Here is an 18,281-nt window from a genome sequence, read left to right on the forward strand (position 1 = left end):
AACATCAAGGGTCTCATTAGATTTCTTGAGGATCTCACTACATTTATCGGCAGTCTCACCAGTCTTTTCGAGGGCCTTATTAAGTTTATTGGTGGCTGCTAGACAGTTCTTTAAAGACCTTAAAAGTGTGGTTTTGAACTCTATATCCAACAGTCTGCTTTCCTCCAATTCTGTCGTTTGTGTCCTGTTTCTTTGTCTCGGCATTTTTCATGCTTCGCTGCGTCGATAGAGTGGCTTTCTGTGCTAAGTGTCCCAATTACCTGAGGTAGACACTCTTGGTGCACCCCCTTGTGGGCTTTGTGCACAGTGTTGTTGTAGCTAAGCCTTGATTGTTGTAGGTATCACTAGGAGGAATTGACCTCCAGGCCAGTTGGCTGTGAGAATCAGCTGTGTCTACGGTGGGAGAACTTCTGTGCTGGAGACACCCTTTTGAGGGCAAGACTTGCTTAGTGGGGCTTTGGTGCTCTCTGAGTCTGCTCCCTGAGTGTGTCCCTTATGGATCTGAGGAGTTGTAATCTGGATGGTCCCACTCTGACCACTGGGCACACTGGCTCTTGGATCTCTAAGGAGGTGCTAATTTAGCCTCTGCCTGAGGCTACCCAGCAGGAGCTATGGAGAGATCTGCAAATTCCTCTTCTTTTTTGAGGGTTTGGAGATGTCCAGATGAGGCCTAGCTGTGAAGCAATGCAAGCTGCTGTGGGGCCTTGGGCCTTCTTTTGGATGTTCTGCGTCTCTCTGACCCAGCTTCAGCTTGTTAGATAATTTTAGATTGCAAAGTGCCAGGTCATTCATCTGCAAAAGCCTCTGTGCACAGCTTGGATGGGACGGGGTCTCAGGGAATCAACAGGGCGGAGCAAACAGCTATGGCTGATCCTCAACCCTGCCCTAAGAGGCCCGGGGTCTCAGTGTCCCCTGGTAATCGCTGCAAGCACCTCTGAGAGAAAGCCGCCCTCGAGTTTCACCCACTGCCAGAAAGTCCAGTTTCTCTCCGCATGAGTCTGGGTCCCCAGAGACTCTCCTGGAACTGGAGTTGAGAGCAGCCTGGAGTTTGTGACTCCCTCCCGATTGAAAAAGATAACTGCGTCCTCAGTTGCTAGCCCTTTCCGCATGTGCTTCCGTACCTCTGCACTTTACTTCCGCACCTCCTCTGAGTCTCAGTGTGCTTTTCTCTTTCCTTCTAGTTGTAGAATTTCCACTCAGCTAGCCTTCCTGTGGTTCTGGATGATGTCCGTTTTGTCTTTTAGTTGTATTTTTGAAGTGGTTGTGCGAGGCAGCAATTTCAGGTGTTTACCTATGCTGCCATCTTGGTTTCTCTAGGACTAACTTTTCAAAAAATACTTTTTAAATAATCTTAGTGAATAAATTTTTAAAATGTGATATTTTGCAGTTACTTTTAAAAAATCTATTGCTAGCAGTTACTTTAAAAAAATCTGACCTTTTCACTCTTACTTAAAAAGTACAGATATATGATTCCCTCTACTGACATTCTTAAGTATTTATTAATATTTAGGCAACATAAGTTTCTTCAAGAAGCTAAACTTATCTTTACTTAGAAGCTTTGATATTCAAATACATTTATTTTCCTTCTGATGGTATGTCATAATTATAGAAAAACCATTGCTAAAAACGACAACAATAAAACTTATTGTTGGTGGTCTCTCTGCTTTAGAATATTCTGCTTTCAAATATTCTTTTCTGGAGAATTGACATTTAGCTACATATAAATGAAGTGTTCATTTAAAAGAATGTATTAAATAACTTATGTGCAGGCACCATGGAGAATAAACAGATGATTACAATATGGCTTTTTACTTTAATAAGCTGATAATCTTTAAAAATATTTATTCTGGAGTATATTGTTCCAGTATTCCTGGCTCTTCTAGGTCTATTGTAATTAGCTGCTTTTTAGAGTTAAGGTGGTGAAGAACAGAGTTTATTTTGGAATATGTTTGAAATGCCTTTTAGACAGACATCCAAGTGGCAATATTAAGGAAACAGTTGAATATGAGTCTGGCAAACAGGAATTATCTGGGCTGGAGATATAAATTTGGGTGTCACTAGTATGTAGATGGTATTAACACCGTGAGACTGGATGTGATTACCATGGAAGTTAAATGTGAAGAAAATGACTAAGGCCACCCTAGGATATGCTAACATTAAGCTGTTGGGAACAATGACGATGAACCAGAAAAGGAAGCTGAAAAGAGGTGGTCAGTGAGACAGGAAACCAGGGAGAGGTAGAGTCCTGGATGCTAACTGAAAAGATTGTTTCACGGTAGTGGTCATCTATTACAGAAACTACTGCCAAACAAACTGAGGGTCAGTCATTGGCCATTGATTTTAGTAATGTGGAGTTCCTTGGTGACCTTGAAAAATGGGGGAAAAAGCCTGATTAGGGTGGGTTTAAGAAAGTGCGGGAGTAGAGACGTTGTAGATAATTGAAGAAACAATTATTTTGAGTAAAAGGGAGTGGAAAAATAGGTAGCTGGAGGCAGAAGCATTTGTATTTTATCTGTTTTCTTAATGAGAATGCACGGATGAGGAAGATGTTGGAGTTATGAAGAGAAGGTGTAAAATAATTCTCTAGGAGAGTATGAGAGTAAATAGATTAGGAAAATGTAGGAATGCAGGAGGACACTAACATCCACCTGAAGTTAACCGTCATGCATTTAAAGCATGTGTCTTTTCCAGTTGTGTTTAGCTGTATGGGTACCAGGCATGGGGTAGAGTTGGCTTTAATCAGGACTAAGATTTTGCCTAATGGTTTGGATAAAGTGATAAAGGGGCAGGGAAGTGAAGTTGTATACAAAAAGGGAGGGATTGTAACACTGTATTACAAAATCTAAGATGATCATGAGGGAAATAAGGACAATGAGAGGGGAATAATGGACAGTCAGAGGTATTGGTAGTAGTAAAATAAGGTTCTGCAACTACAGCTTGCAAATCTGGGCCCAAATCTCTTTTATATGGCTCTTGAGCTTAGAATTGGTTTTATATTTTTAACTTGTTCTAAAAAATAACAAGAATAAGCTATGCAACAGAAACCACATATGGTCAACAGAATATAAAATGTTTGCTGTCTGACCCTTTACAAAATAGCTGGAAAGTTAAATGTGTTTTGAGAGTGGGATGATTGAACTTGAGAGGAGTGCAGTTATCCTTAATGACAAGGATATAGGACTAGATGATGACCATAGATAGTAGTGAATGACTGAAGTAGAGAGGCTGATAAGAATGTTGGAGGATGCCATCTGATAGCTAAAATAAATTCTTAACAGACCCTTCTATATTTGTTTCAAAAAGAAAGCCACCTATACATTCTCTTTACCTGTGTATATAGCACTACATCCCTCTTAATGAAATTAACAAAAGAAAAGTCAATTGTATCCTGCCACAGCTAAATTTGAAATCAATAAGTATTGCAGAAAAATTTAATGGCTCTAGCAAATAGATTACAACTTCTTATTTAAGTAGGATTTTAGAGTTTTCTTACTTCCGTGGCATATAGGGAAGATTAAAGTAGACATCATTAATCTTTTTTGAGAGCAAATAAATGGCACTTTATATTTTGCTGTTTTTTTCCCCTTTTTTTTCCAGAGGATGTACATTTGATTAAGAAAATCTGGAAAACACCTTATAAAATAGCAAATTTTCTTTTTTGGGTGTTCTTTACTTAAGTGTCATATCTATATTGTTACAGTTATCTGTTGTTACAAACCACCTCAAAACTTAATGGCTGAAAACAGCATTCATTTGTTTTGCTCATGAATTTGTAATTTCGGCAAGGTTTGGTAGAAACAGCTCATCCCTGCCTCACATCAGTTAGAGCTATCTAACTGGAGCTGAAGGATGTATTATCAAGATGGCTTAACTCACAAGGCTAACATGTTGGTTCTGGCCATTGATTTGTCTCCACCTGGACCTCTCTAATGGGGTCACTTGGGATTGCTGCTAACATGGCGGGTGGGTTCTAAGAGCACACAGCTCAAGAGACAGAAAGTAGTCCTAGAAACTGGTACACCTATATTTGTGTGGTCAAACAGTAACAGCACAGATTCAAGGGAGGGGACATTTACATCCTCCCTCCTCCATTTGATGGGAGGCAAATCAAAGAATTTTGGACTCTTAAAACTGTCACATGTACCTTACTACAGTTAACAAAGGCATTTCTATCCCCATCCATTTTCAATGTTCATCTTAAATGCCACCATTATTATGAACCCTTTCTTCATCCCATCACTGAGTTTGTATCTTCCCCTTCTTGAACTCTTCATGATACTTTATTGGTTCTTTTTTTATGGCACTTACCTTGCATATGTGTATTTTGTAATTTTGTATTATCTTTGCTTGCCACCTCTAGTGCAGCTCTGGGTCCCATTCAGTAGTCCTTCCTTATAATGGCTGCTTAATAAATGCGTTGAGCTTAAGAAAATAAAAGGAAACCTATTTTTAATTCATGAATTTTGTTTAAATGTTATGAAATAGTAATTTACCAAATGGGACAATCTTGGTGAACTTTCAGATCAAGTTTGCATTTTAGAAAGAACACTTTTTTTTTGTAATATGGAGAATGGATTGGAGAGAGCAAGGCTGAGACTTGGAGATCAATTTGGATATCATCTAACATAGGTAAGAGATAAAGGCCTGCACTAAAGTTGTAGTGAAGGAGTTGAAAAGGAAGAGATTTAAGAGAATTCGATTTAAGAGTAGATTGACAGGACTCAATGGCAATCAGATTTGGAAAGTGGGGAGTAGGAAGAGGAGTCACAATATTGCCTAGGTTTTTGGCTTGGGTAACTGGTTAGATGTTAGTGTTTTAAGCAAGATAAGGAACATAAGAATTGGAGTAGTAGGTTGTGTAAAAGATAATGAATTTGCTTTGTGGAGTGGGAATTACATTCTTTATAGAAAGTTGATTATTTGTAATGGAGCTCAGGAAAAAGGTTGAGGTTATAGATATAGATTAGAAATCATTGGGAAGTATAGGCAGCATACTTATTCAAATCATGGGATTGAGTAAAATTTCCTAGGAAGAGAAAACAGAGGAGGAGGATCTATGGCAGAACTCTAGGGAACATTAATGTGTAAGGATAAATGGAAAAAGAAGAGCCCAGGAAAAAGACAGAAGCAATGAGCAGAGTTAAAAGTGTAACTAAACTGGTATCTAAAAAATTGAAGTGTAGTAGAGAAGGCATCCACTGTCATAGTTTGCAAAAAGTCAAGTACCAGTAAGTAGAAGACAAATGAGGCAATTGTAGCTGACAGATTATATAACAGAGTGAGGGCATCGTTGTCATAAAAACTGGGATTTGAATCTTGGCTCCAGTTCTGAGCTGGAGTAATTTTTGGCAAGTTACTTAGTTTCTGAGCTTTGGTTTCTTTTGAAAACTGAGGATAGGTACTATCTCAAAGAATTAACTAGTGCATAATATTGTATAAATACCACATAGATTAGTAAACTCACATAAAGCACCTGGTATAGTACCTAGCAGATAATAGGGATCGATAAAGAGCAGCTACGCTAATGACAATAATGGCAATATGACCAAAACAATGGTCCTTTCAGTGGTGGGTGATATTGTGGAAGTTATGAAGGAGCACAAAAGTCCGATTGTGTTGTGTTGAGGAGTGAAATGTTAGGGAAGTATTTCTTTTTTCAGAAAGCTTTGCCTCTATGGGAAGGAAGATTTTGGAGTCATTTCTGTTAATAAAAAACCATCAACCTATTGAGAAAATAATTTCAGTAGAGAAGTAGGGTAGAAGCTGTATTTAAAGGATCTCGGTATGAATAGGATTTGAAGATGATATAGTGAATGTAGACTTCAGAAAAATTTGAAAGTAAAAGGAAGAGATGTCATATGCATGTTCTTTATTATTGGTTATTTAAAGGAATTATATGTATATACATTTATTTATTTGTTTATTTAATCTACCTACCTACCAATTAATTAATTAATTAATTTATTTATTTATTTATTTTTGCCAATCCTCACCTGAGGATATTTTTCCATTGATTTTTAGAGAGAGTGGAAGAGGGGGAGAGACACAGAGAGAGAAATATCGATAGGTCTCACATGGATTGGTTGCCTCTGAACACACCATGACCAGGGCCTGGGGATCTAGCCTGCAACCAAGGTAGGTGCCCTTGATCAGAATCCAACTCAGGATGCTTCAGTCCATTGCTGACGCTGTATTCACTGGGTCAAACTAACTAGGGCTATCTTCTATAATAATAAAAGCGTAATATGCTAATTAGACTGGATGTCCTTCCGGACAACCTTCCGGTGGAAGCTGGGGTTGCAAGGGAAGCCCTGGTTCCGGGTGCCAGAGGGAAGCTGGTGCCAGCAGCTGGGGGAGGGAAGGCCTACTCTTGCACGAATTTCGTGCATCAGGCCTCTAGTATGTATATAAATTTAAACAATGAAACTTGAATTTATATAAATTGAAAAATAGAAGCTCTCCTGAAGATAAACCCCCATACCCCATTTAAGTACATCTCATATTTATAAAGAGCCAAATTCACCCTAGGTTTAAGTTTCCATATGCATGTGAATGACTCATAGGCTTAAAGTTTTTTTCTCATTACTAAAATTTACTAAATTTTGTGGGTTTTTTTTTATTTGTTTGTTTTTGAGGCTAAGAATTGGACACAAAAATTCAGAAAGTCTTTGGCCAATACTAAGGAAAATATGAGAATTGTGTTTGTAGATTTGCCAACACTATTTAAAGAAATATGAAACCCAGAGTGCATAAAAGACTTTCTAGTTCACAGGTGATATCAGCTAGGATGAAAATTCATGCCTCCTAAATATAGTGTTCTTCCTAATACAGCTTGATACCAAAACAAATGCAGAATTTTTTTTTATCAGTATGTAAAGAAGTAGTATTTAAAAATTTGATGAAATTGAGAGCTAGTTATTTGTATTATAGCACATTTATCTCAAGAATTATTTAATACCAAGCTAGGGTTATAGATTTAAGTTTTTACATAAATTATGAATTTGCACTTTAAATATGTTCACAAATAACTTTAGGAAAACATTTAATTTGAAAATTAATCTGTATTTTATGTTAATAATTGATTTTAGAAATTGTAGATTGCTTAACTATTGATTTATTGTAATCTCTGGAACTTTTAGATGTATACTACTTCTATTAGTTATTGCTTATTAAATAATTTTCTGTGCTGTGGCTAAGTTCTTTGCATTGATTTATTTAATCTTTACAAAAACTATAAGAGGTAAATATTCTCATTATGAGGAAGCTGTACTGAGAGATGCTATCAACTTGGAAAAGGCTGCATGCACATCTAATAAGTGGGGGGGAGCTAAAATTTATATTAAAACAGTTTGATCCCAGAGTTTATGCTTTAGCAACTATCCTGTTTATCATTATTTTAAACCTTTCTTTCTTTTGTATCATAATATAATAGTTTAAAATCTTACTTTGATTTGTTTCATTATAATTTTAAAAATTTGGACATGTCCTCATATTCAGTGAGTGTGATTTTCATTGAATCCCTGATTGGTTATTGATAAGGATGTTAAAACATCCTCCAATGTAGAATTGACCTTATGGAATACCTGTTATGATACTATACCAGATTGAGGTGGAATGCTAGGTAAATCTTTTGGGGGATGCTACTTTATATTTCAATGCAGGAAATATTTAATATAATCATATGACTACTTTGTTGAGTACTAAAACTTTTTGACACAGTAATAACACAAGGCATTTGTGAATGGCAAGTGGCTAAAAGTTGAGAAATCTTAGATATTTTATTTTTTAAAATTGATTTGAGAGAGAGAGAGAGAGAGAGAGAGAGAGAGAGAGAGAGAGAGAGAAAGAAACATCAGTGTGAGAGAGGAACATCACTTGGCTGCCTCTTGCACGCGTCCCAACCGGGATTGAACTTGCAACCTGGGTATGTGCCCTGACCAGGAATTGAGCCCGCCACATTTTGGTGTATGGGACGACATTCCAACCAACTGAGCCATACTGACCAGGGCAAATCTTAGATATTTTAAATCAAGACTTAGCAGAATATTTCATAACACTTTACCAAAGTATAGATTTAGATTGTATCACTAGCTATTTTTAACTATTGATATTGTAACTCTTATTAGGATGACATAGGTTAATAAAATTATAGAGGTTTCAGTTGTACAATTCTATAATACATCATTTATATATTGTATTGTGTGTTCACCACCCAAAGTCCAGTCTCCGTCCCTCAACATTTATCCCCTTATATATACCCTCTTTTACCTTCCTAACCTCCTTTCTCTCTAGTAATCACTATACTGTCTTTATTACCTGCTTTGCCTTTGAAAATGATACTATTTTCTCCCTTTCCTGACTCTGATTAAATTTAAATTTTGAAACTATTATGCTAAGTCTCTTTTATGGAATGTTAGACATGGTGTTCTTTGCTTACCAGTTAGTTATAAACCTCACCTTATAGTAGCGCATGAGTGATGTTAAAAATGTGCTTTGGTTAATTTTCACAGGGTAAATGCACATTCAGAGGAAGCACATCATAAAACTTTCTGTATAGGGCCAGATAGTAAATATAATAAACTAGAGACCCAGTGCATGAAATTCGTGCACTTGGCGGGGCGGAGAGTCCCCTCAGCCTGGCCTGCGCCCTCTTGCAGTCCGGGAGCCCTCGGGGGATATCCAAATAATGGCTTAGGCCAGGGGTGGGCAAACTTTTTGACTCGAGGGCCACAATGGGTTCTTAAGCTGGACCGGAGGGCCTGCCTGCAGGGGACAGTGTTGAGGGGAAGGGCAGGCTCACTTTTTTTGCCATAGTGAAACAACATTGCTAACAAATATTTTAATATTGTGTCCTGGTGCACATGTACACAAGTTTCTGTATGGCTATTGTTGGACCATAGGGGTCGGCCTATCTGTACATGCCAAGTGTTTCCCAGTGTGGTTGTACCAGTACATAAGTAACCACCATCAACTGTGGTCGAGAAGCACTGTTGCTGTGCATAGTTGCCAATACTCGATATTGATTGACTTCAATATTTGTCTGTCAGGCTAGTGCAGGGGTGGGCAAACTTTTTGACTCGAGGGCCACAATGGGTTTTTAAACTGCAACAAAAGCATGGATGGAGTGTTTGTGTGAACTAATATAAATTCAAAGTAAACGTCATTACATAAAAGGGTACGGTCTTTTTTTTTTTTTAGTTTTATTCATTTCAAACGGGCCGGATCCAGACCACGGGCCGTAGTTTGCCCACGGCTGGCTTTGGCCCACTCCAGTTGGACATCCTTAGCGCTGCCACGGAGGTGGAAGAGGCTCCCACCACCACTGCTGCGCTTGCCAGCCATGAGCCTGGCTTCTGGCTGAGTGGCACTCCCCCTGTGGGAGCACACTGACCACCAGGGGGCAGCTCCTGCATTGAGTGTCTGACCCTTGTAGTCAGTGCGCATCATAGCAACCAGTTGTTCCACGGTTCGGTCGATTTGTATATTAGCCTTTTATTATATAGGACTAGAGGCCTGTTGCACAAAAAGATTCATGCAATAGGTCTTCCCTTCCCCTGGCTGCCTGCACCGGTTTTCCTTTGGCACCAGGGACCCAGGCCTTCGCTCCGGCCAGAGCCGCTTTCAAAGCCTTTGCTGCTCCAGCTGGAGCCGCTTTGATCGCTGCTCTGCTGGAGCCGCCTTCAGTCTTCGCTCAGCCACTTCGTGCCTACATATGCAAATTAACCGCCATCTTTGTTGGCGGTTAATTTGCATATCTTGCTGATTAGCCAATGGGAAGTATAGCGAAGGTACAGTCAATTACCCTACCATTTATTGTCTATTATTAGATAGTATAGGATGGCTTTGAGAGCCATATGATCTCTGTTGCAACTACTCAGCTCTTTTAAAGCAGCTACTGACAATCTGTAAACAAAAGAGCATTATTGTATTTTAGTAAAACTACAAAAAGAAGCAGCAGCCTGGATATGCACATTTGCCAACCGTTACAGAAAATCTTTTAATTTCTGCAACTAAATATAAGATTTATTTATGGTGATACATTATTTATGCTGAGTAGGAAGTTTTCTTTTATTGAATGTATTGGCAAAAAGAAATTAGTATACTAAGAAAATAGCAGTAGTGTAAAGGAGAATAGGCATGGTACCTAATAGTAAAGAATACTTTTGCTACATTTCTATGACTACTTAGATTAATTACCTCATAAATTATTTGATAATTCCAGAATATACTTATTCACTCATTTTTTAGAGTTACCATTGTTTTTATCTTGAAAAACCTGCAATTTTCACTAAATTCTGGTAAACTTTCCTTTCTTTATTATAAATTAGGAAGGGTTACTGTAAAAGACACAACACATTGGGTGATGATTTGATTGAATTTATTTTGAAAAGTGATATCAGTGGATGGATTGAGATCAAGGCTTATTGTGTAAATATATGCAGTTGACTTGTAGGTTCAGAAATGGAGTACTCTGTTATAGTCAGTTTTCAATGTTACATTTTATAGATTTCTTATTACAAGCAGTTTTAGCCCTACAAATGCCTTTTGGTGTCACAAAATTAAATTAAATGTAAATAATGCTTGTGGTATTGGCTAATGTGGTATATTGGATATTAAATGTAATTTATACTTTTTATTCTTTTTCTCAGAGATTCGTCAGCGAACTGCAGCTCAAAGAAACCTTTCTCCAACACCAGTAAGGTCTAGCCAGGGCCCTCCTCCACAAGTTCCAGTATCTCCTGGTCCAACAAAGGACAGTTCAGCCCCGGGTGGGCCCCCAGAAAGAACTGCTACTCCAGCCCTATCGTCAAATGTGTTACCAAGACGTCTTGGATCCCCTGCTACTTCTGTGCCTGGAATGGGTAAACAGAGCACTAAATGTTATTTACAGTTTATATTGTTTTCTCTGGTTACCAATAAAACGGGCCATTTTCAGACAGTATGGAAATGGCATTTCATTTGGAAATAGCAGAGCAGTTATCTGATTAAGCAGGAGTTCCATATTCAATTAGCCATAACTCTTTACAGCTGGCACCTTGTGATACTGAAACCTATTTCTTGAGCTCATTTAACTGTTATGGCTTCTTTGTTTAAATGGCGATAAAACTTTGTAGTATTTGTAGTCAACAGTATAGCATATCTTTTTATATTCACCTTTAGAATGGCTCCAGATTTATTTAACATGGGGATAGAAGAGAACACTTTTGGAATATATTTATGCTTTTTGCTACACCCTTCACATATATTTTTAAACAGGATAATTAACATATTTCAGGAAGAATATTCCTTTATTGTGGTGTACAATACTACTGTTGTTAATATGGACTGGTATTAAAGTATTCTTTTTTTAAGCCAAAGAATCTTAGTATTTTGTGACAGATACTTTAGCATAAAGTCCTTAGCATATTTTCTTTACTATTATTTCATTCCTTTGGATTCTCTCTTTTTTTAAAAAAATATGTTTTTATTGATTCAGAGAGGAAGGGAGAAGGAGAGAGAGAGATAGAAACATCAATGTTGAGAGAGAATCAATGATCGGCTGCTTCCTGCACACCCTCTACTGGGGAATAAGACTGCAAGCTGGCAAGTGTTCTGACGGGAATTGAACCCTGACCCCCTGTTTCATAGTCGACGCTCAACCACTGAGCCACACTGATCGGGCAGATTCTCCTTTTTTAGTGTGAAGGATCACTAGGGAAGATCCCATTTTTGGAGTGTAATATATTACATTACCCTGCAATTATCTTTTGGGTGTGATTGGGACTTGGAAGTTCATTGCTTTAGCAAATCACATTATTTTATGTAGATTCCGTGTCAGGTTCTTGACTCTGATGGTAAATTATACTATTTTAGGATATTTAATTCTAATTTAGATTATGTTGGTATTTTTATGACTAATTACTAATATAATTTATAATGATTTTGAGGCTAGTCGGTAGTTGATATCAGATATTCAAGACACTTATGTAATAAAATCAATAACCAATCTAAATGTTAATATTACAGTAGATTGTTTTTCCTGCTTTTCCTTCAAAAAAAGCAGCATTACATTTTAGAAAACTGTTAATTTATAAACATTAAGAAATCTGGCTGTAAATGAAATATATACAAATCATATTTTTCAAAAACAGTTACTGAAAAAATACTTTTAAACTTGACATACAATGATGTTCCTTAAGGTAGCCATATATTTTGTGAAATTGAGAAAAATGAAATTGATTGAAAATTATTTATCTTTCAATTGTTATCTGACTGATTTGAGATACCCATGATGTTTAAAGTTCTTAGTTGTTTAATGAAATACTGTTTTGGTGAGAATGCATGTATTATATACAGTTGTGTATCTAATTAGTTTTAAAGAAATACAAGTTTAGCAACTTACATAAAGTAAAAACTGTATTGGACATTTCAGAATAAGGTTAGAAGGAATAATGGCCTAAATTTCATGATCATGTCAATATAACATTTTACCAAAGTTTTAGTTTCTGTGTAAAAGACTGTATTTAAGTTGTACATTGCCAAAAATATGAATGAGTTAAGTGATTTCTTATAGAGAAGATTAATAATTCATTTTTTCATTATGCCATATTTGTGGAAGAGAATCAATTTAATGTGTATTACCACAGGGCACCCATATGTTTGAAAATTAGTAAGCAGCAGGTTCTTGATAATTTGCCAAGCTATATAAAAATGACCAGTATTCCTACAATGATTGCACTTGATGTTTGTTTTAATTACTGTAAATCCTTAACAGTATGAAGATGAATATGCATTATTTTAAAAGTTACTAAGTATGTAAGGATTTTAAGATATTTTTATGAAATCTGTTGTTTTATGTATTCAGATTCCATTATGGACATTTTCATTTTAAACATGTAGAAGTAAAATATTCCAGCAAAAGTTAAGTTGGCTTAAATGCTTTCTGAATCTCATTTGGCATGCTTATTCAAGTTGAAAATTTTATGAGTTAACACTTACTGTCTGCATTAATGTTTATTTTGTTATGATAATGATTGAATGTTGTTAGTACAAGTAAACAGATAACTTACCTGATAAAAACAGAAAAATGTACTTGATTTGTAATACTAATTACTTTTTCTAGAACCTAAATTTTATTTACTAATAGCTATAATTTTGGTATCTTTTGCTTATTTTTAAGTTGGTGATAGTTTTTAGGTTTGTGATTATTTACAAAGCAAATCTCTTATTCTTTAAAGTATTAATATAATATTCCTACCTTAAGCCTATCTTCACTGCTTTTAAGTTTTTGTCATAGACAATTTGTAAACCTTGTATCCTTGTGCGGCAAGGCTTGTTCCAACAAGGCCTCATTTTGTTTCAAAGGCTTCTGAGGGGTCTCCCTGTAAATCTCCATTGCTGCTCACATTACTCTTATGTTCATCCTGCCTGTTTTACAAAGGCAGATATCACATCTTATTTTATCCTCCCACTTTCTTCTCAGTGCTTCTTCTGTGTTGTCTTTTCGTTCAGAGTATTTCCAGTAGACAGTTCTCTTTCACTTTTGAGAGATTGTGGAGTAACAATTCATAGTTTGTGTGACTCTTTATTCTTGTTATTATTTTTATATGATATAAATAAATCATTAACTAAATTCTAGGTTATTCTTCCACTCCCCACTCCCCATTCTCTCTTCTGATATTACCTAATTTATTACACGAACATAATATATTTCTCTATTTATTTAGATGTTTAATTTCTCTCAGCAATGTTTTATAATGATCAGTATATAGGTTTTGTACATTTTTGTTAAATGTACTAGTACATCTATTTTATATTTTTGATCAAATTATAAATTATATTTTTAAAAACTATGTCCAGTTCATTTTAATATATATAGAAATACAATTGAGTTTTGTATATTAATTTTATATTCTATAATCTTGCTAAACTCATCTCAATAGCTTTTTTATAGATTCCATAGTATTTTCTACATAGACTATCAAATTGTGAATACAGTTCTGCTTCTTCCTTTCTACTTGATTTCTTTTTCTTGCCTTATTACACTCACTAGAACCTTTATTAGTAAAATGCTGAATAGAAGTGGTGAGAATAGACATCCTTGCCTTATTGCAGATCTTAGGAGGAAAGCATGTTATTATCTATCATTTGTATTTTGTAGATAGCGTTTATCAGGTTGAGGAGTACCTTTCTATTCATAGTTAGCTGACGGTTTTTATTAGTAATGGATTATGAATTTTGTCAAATGCTTTTTCTGCATCAATTGAGATGCTTACTTGGGGTTTTATTTTATTTTTTAAAAATATCTTCATTTAGTGAAATACATTAATTTTTAAATGTCAAATGACCTTGCTTTCTTGGGATAAATCTCATTTGGTCATGATGTTTTATTTTACACACACACACACACACACACACACACACACACACACACATTGTTGAGTATAGTGTGCGAAATTTTTGTTAAAAATATTTACATTAGGAATATCAGTTAATAGTATTTTTTTTTCTTCTGTCAGTGAAATGCTGGCCTTATATGAGTAGTAAGTATTTCCCCCAGTTTATGGTCAAGTTTGTATATAATTGATATCATTTATTTCTTAAATGTTTGGTAGAATTTATAGGTTGAAACATCTTGGCCTCGTGTTTTATTTGTAGGGCAGTTTTTTTTAATTAAAATTTTATTTTTTTTTAAAGAAAAATGACAGACTGATATCCCTTATGAACATAGATGTAAAAATTCTTAACAAAATTTTAGCAAATTGAATCGTTATCTATTTCTTGTTGAGCAAGTTGTGGTAATTTTGTAGTCTTTTAATCTATGTCATCCAACTTATAAAATTATTTGGCATAAAGCTATTCATAACATACCCTTATTATATTTGTAATATCTTTACAATTTGGATTTATGTCATTTCTCTTATTCCTGATATTGGTATTTTGTATTTTTCCTCTTTCTTTTTCTGGTAAGTTTTATTGATCTTCTCAAACAACTAGCTTTTCTATATTATTCTTGTATTTTCCAATTTATTTGTTTTCTCTCTAATCTTTATTATTTCTTTTATTCTGTTCACATTGGATTTTATTTGCTTTTCGTTTTTAGTTTCTTAAGATGGAAGCTGAATTCATGGATTTTAGAACTATCTTGTTTTGTAAGTGGTTATTGTTATAGGTATTTAGTGTTAAAACATTTTCTCTAAGTACTGCTTAGCTGCATATCATAATTTGATGTTTTAAAGTGTTTTATTTATTTAAAAATACTTTCTAATTTCCCTTTGAACCCTGAATTATTTCATGGATATTATTTTGTCTCCAAATACTTGGAGATTTTTTTTTTTGCTTATTTTTAATTTAAATCGGTTATGGCCAGAAAACATACTTACATACTTTGTATTATTTGAATCTTCTTAAATGTATTGAGATTTGTCTTGTGTCTTTGAATATCATCTGTTTTGGTAAATGCTTTTTTTCCCTACTTGAGAAGAATATATAGTCATGTGCCACATACGGTATTTTGGTGAGTGATGGGACCTCATATACATAGGATGGTGGTCCCATAAGATTTTAATGGAGATAAGTTTCCTGTAAGAAATGGAAGGATATGTGGTTCAGGAGGAATTTTTTTCTTGGACAGAAACAGTATCTGTTTGGCTTAGCAATAGATTCCCTCTCACTCTCAGAACCTCAATTTTGAGTGTATGATTATATCCCAACCACTCAGCCACTCACCTGTAACAGCACAGAGGAGCTGTTTCCCCCAGCACTCTACATTCAGAGGGCACTACAGCCCTCCCAGATCTAGCTGATAGTGTTCAGAGAACATTGCTATAAATTCTTAGTTGAAGAACTAAGATCCTGTACAAGGACACAGGTCCACAGGTGCTACCTTAAAAAGTATTAAGTGCTGCTGCCACTTTAGTAAAAGCTTTCTGTAGTAGTGTGGAGCCAGCCTGTCCCTGAACTTTACAAATATTTTCAGTTCAATGCCAGAGAGAGCCTTTTGTGCCAGACAGGGTCAGTGGAACCAAAACATATCTCCAGAGTAAAGGTATTTCCTCAATTCTGAACCCTCTCCATGTTAAACACTGTTTTTTCATGAATACCACAAAGTTTCTTAACCTGTTGGCTACTCCAACAGGTAGCCAAAAACAACATTGCCATGACAATCCTTTATGTTCATTTATATATTCATCTGATTTCTTAATTTACTGATTCTCAGGCCACCTTTCACTCCCTCCTAACAGTCACTACTATGCTGATCTATGCCTTAACTAGACAGTTTCTCTTCAATGTTTCTAATTAGTCCAGCCCATATCCCTGTTCATGGAGAAACATTGACAGCCTCAGTGGTCTATTTCTGACCCTGTTGGAAGAAAGCAGGGGGAGGGCTTGTGGAACATTATTTATAAAGCCTATAGTAGTGTGTAGCAATCAATATCTTAGCCCAGTGATGGCGAACCTTTTGAGCTCCTTGTGTCAGCATTTTGAAAAACCCTAACTTAACTCTGGTGCCGTGTCGCATATAGAAATTTTTTGATATTTGCAGCCATAGTAAAACAAAGATTTATATTTTTGATATTTATTTTATATATTTAAATGCCATTTAACAAAGAAAAATCAACCAAAAGAGTTCGCGTGTCACCTCTCTGAAGCGCGTGTCATAGGTTCGCCATCACTGTCTTGGGCCTTCACATTCACTTACCATTTACTCACTGACTCACCCAGAGCAACTTCCATTTCTGCAAGCTCCATTCATGGTAAGTGCCCTATACAACTGTACCATTTTTAATCTTTCTGTGTTTGGATACACAAATAACATCCTATATAATAAAACCCTAATATGCAAATTGACCGAATGCACTATGTTGAGCATCTTCCCCTCCCCCACAGAGGGAGGCGACCAGCTGTGGTGATCCGGGGGATGGGGCTAGCCAGCAGACGGTGCCAGGCCACTAGCCATGATGGGCACCAATGGGGGCCCCCAATCGTCCCTCCCGCCGGTTGCCCCACAGATGGCTCTGATTGCCAGCCAGGCCTAGGGACCCTATCCTATATATTGGGAACAGCTTATTAGATTTAAAAATTAAAACCTGGCAAGGCTACTCTAACTGAAAAAACAGGATAATGCAGTGATGACATGCATGGACTCTGGCTTGCACATTTTGTGGTCAGCCCTGATTCTGCCACTTGTAACTGTGTGACAAAGCCAATTACTTAACTTCTCTCTGCTTTAGTTTTTCCACCCATAAGATGAGGAAAATGGTACTACTGCCTTAGAAGGATCATGTTATGTACTACTTCTCATAATCAGGGCAAAAAAATGTAGCTGCCCATACAATAGCAAGATGCCTTTCACCTGGATGAAAAGTGTGGTCATTGGTCCATGCAGTCTCCCAGATGTCTGACTGCTGGTTTAGGGGTCCCGGATTGTGAGAGGATGCAGGCCAGGCTGAGGGACCTCCCCCCCGCCCCCCCTCATGAATTTTGTATACCAGACCTCTAGTTGTGTTGTAATCACTTATGGTGTCCAGAAACAGTAATGTGCTGTACAGGTTTGTAACCTGGGATCAATAGGCAGTATTATACCATATGGCTTAGGTGTATAGTAGGTTATATACTGTCTAGGTTTGTATAAGTGCAAATTTGATACTTGCACAATGATGGAATTGCCTAATAATGCATTTTTCAGAACATATCCCCGTCATTAAGCAATTAATGACTATATGCTGTTTCTGTTGGGTAGAGTGGCTATAAATATCAACTAGGTCAAGTTGGTAGTAGATAATGTTGTTCTTTATCAACACTAAATGATTTGCTGACCTGCCAGCTATTGAGAGAAGGCTGTTAAAATCTCCAACTATAATTGTATATTTGTTTATTTTCATAGTTCTATAATTTTTGCTTTATGTGTTTTAAAGCTCTGTTATGATGCACATGTATATTTAGGATTGCTATGCCCACTTGATGAGTTGACTTTTTTGTGATTATGAAATTACTCTTTTATTTTATCCCTGAGAATATTCTTTGTTCAAAAATCTACTGTGCTTGATATTAATACAGCTACTATAGATTTTTTTATTGGTATTAATATGTGTGTGTGTAAATGTATGTTTTTCTATCATTTACTTTTAACTTATTTGGCCTTTATATATAAAATGTCTTTTTTTTGTAAGTAGCTTATGTTGGTCCTTGCTTTCTTGTTCATTTTGTCAATCATTGCCTCAGAATGAGGATGTTCAGGCCACATACATTTAATATAATTATTGGTATGTATAGGTTTGAGTTAAATGTTCTATTGTGTA

General features: G+C 36.0%; 1 protein-coding gene across 2 annotated transcripts in view; it reads left to right on the top strand.

Annotated features, from left to right (window-relative positions):
• KIAA1715 (KIAA1715 ortholog) overlaps nt 1-18,281 on the top strand; it is a 66,501-nt gene that overhangs the window by 31,122 nt on the left and 17,098 nt on the right. For both annotated transcript variants that reach the window (XM_006760593.2, XM_006760594.2), the window contains exon 8: nt 10,650-10,862. In XM_006760593.2, the coding sequence (XP_006760656.1) occupies nt 10,650-10,862 (213 nt within the window). The remainder of the gene's footprint in view (nt 1-10,649; nt 10,863-18,281) is intronic.

Source organism: Myotis davidii, unplaced genomic scaffold (assembly GCF_000327345.1).
Source record: "Myotis davidii unplaced genomic scaffold, ASM32734v1 scaffold370, whole genome shotgun sequence".
In the NCBI taxonomy this organism is placed as follows: domain Eukaryota; kingdom Metazoa; phylum Chordata; class Mammalia; order Chiroptera; family Vespertilionidae; genus Myotis; species Myotis davidii.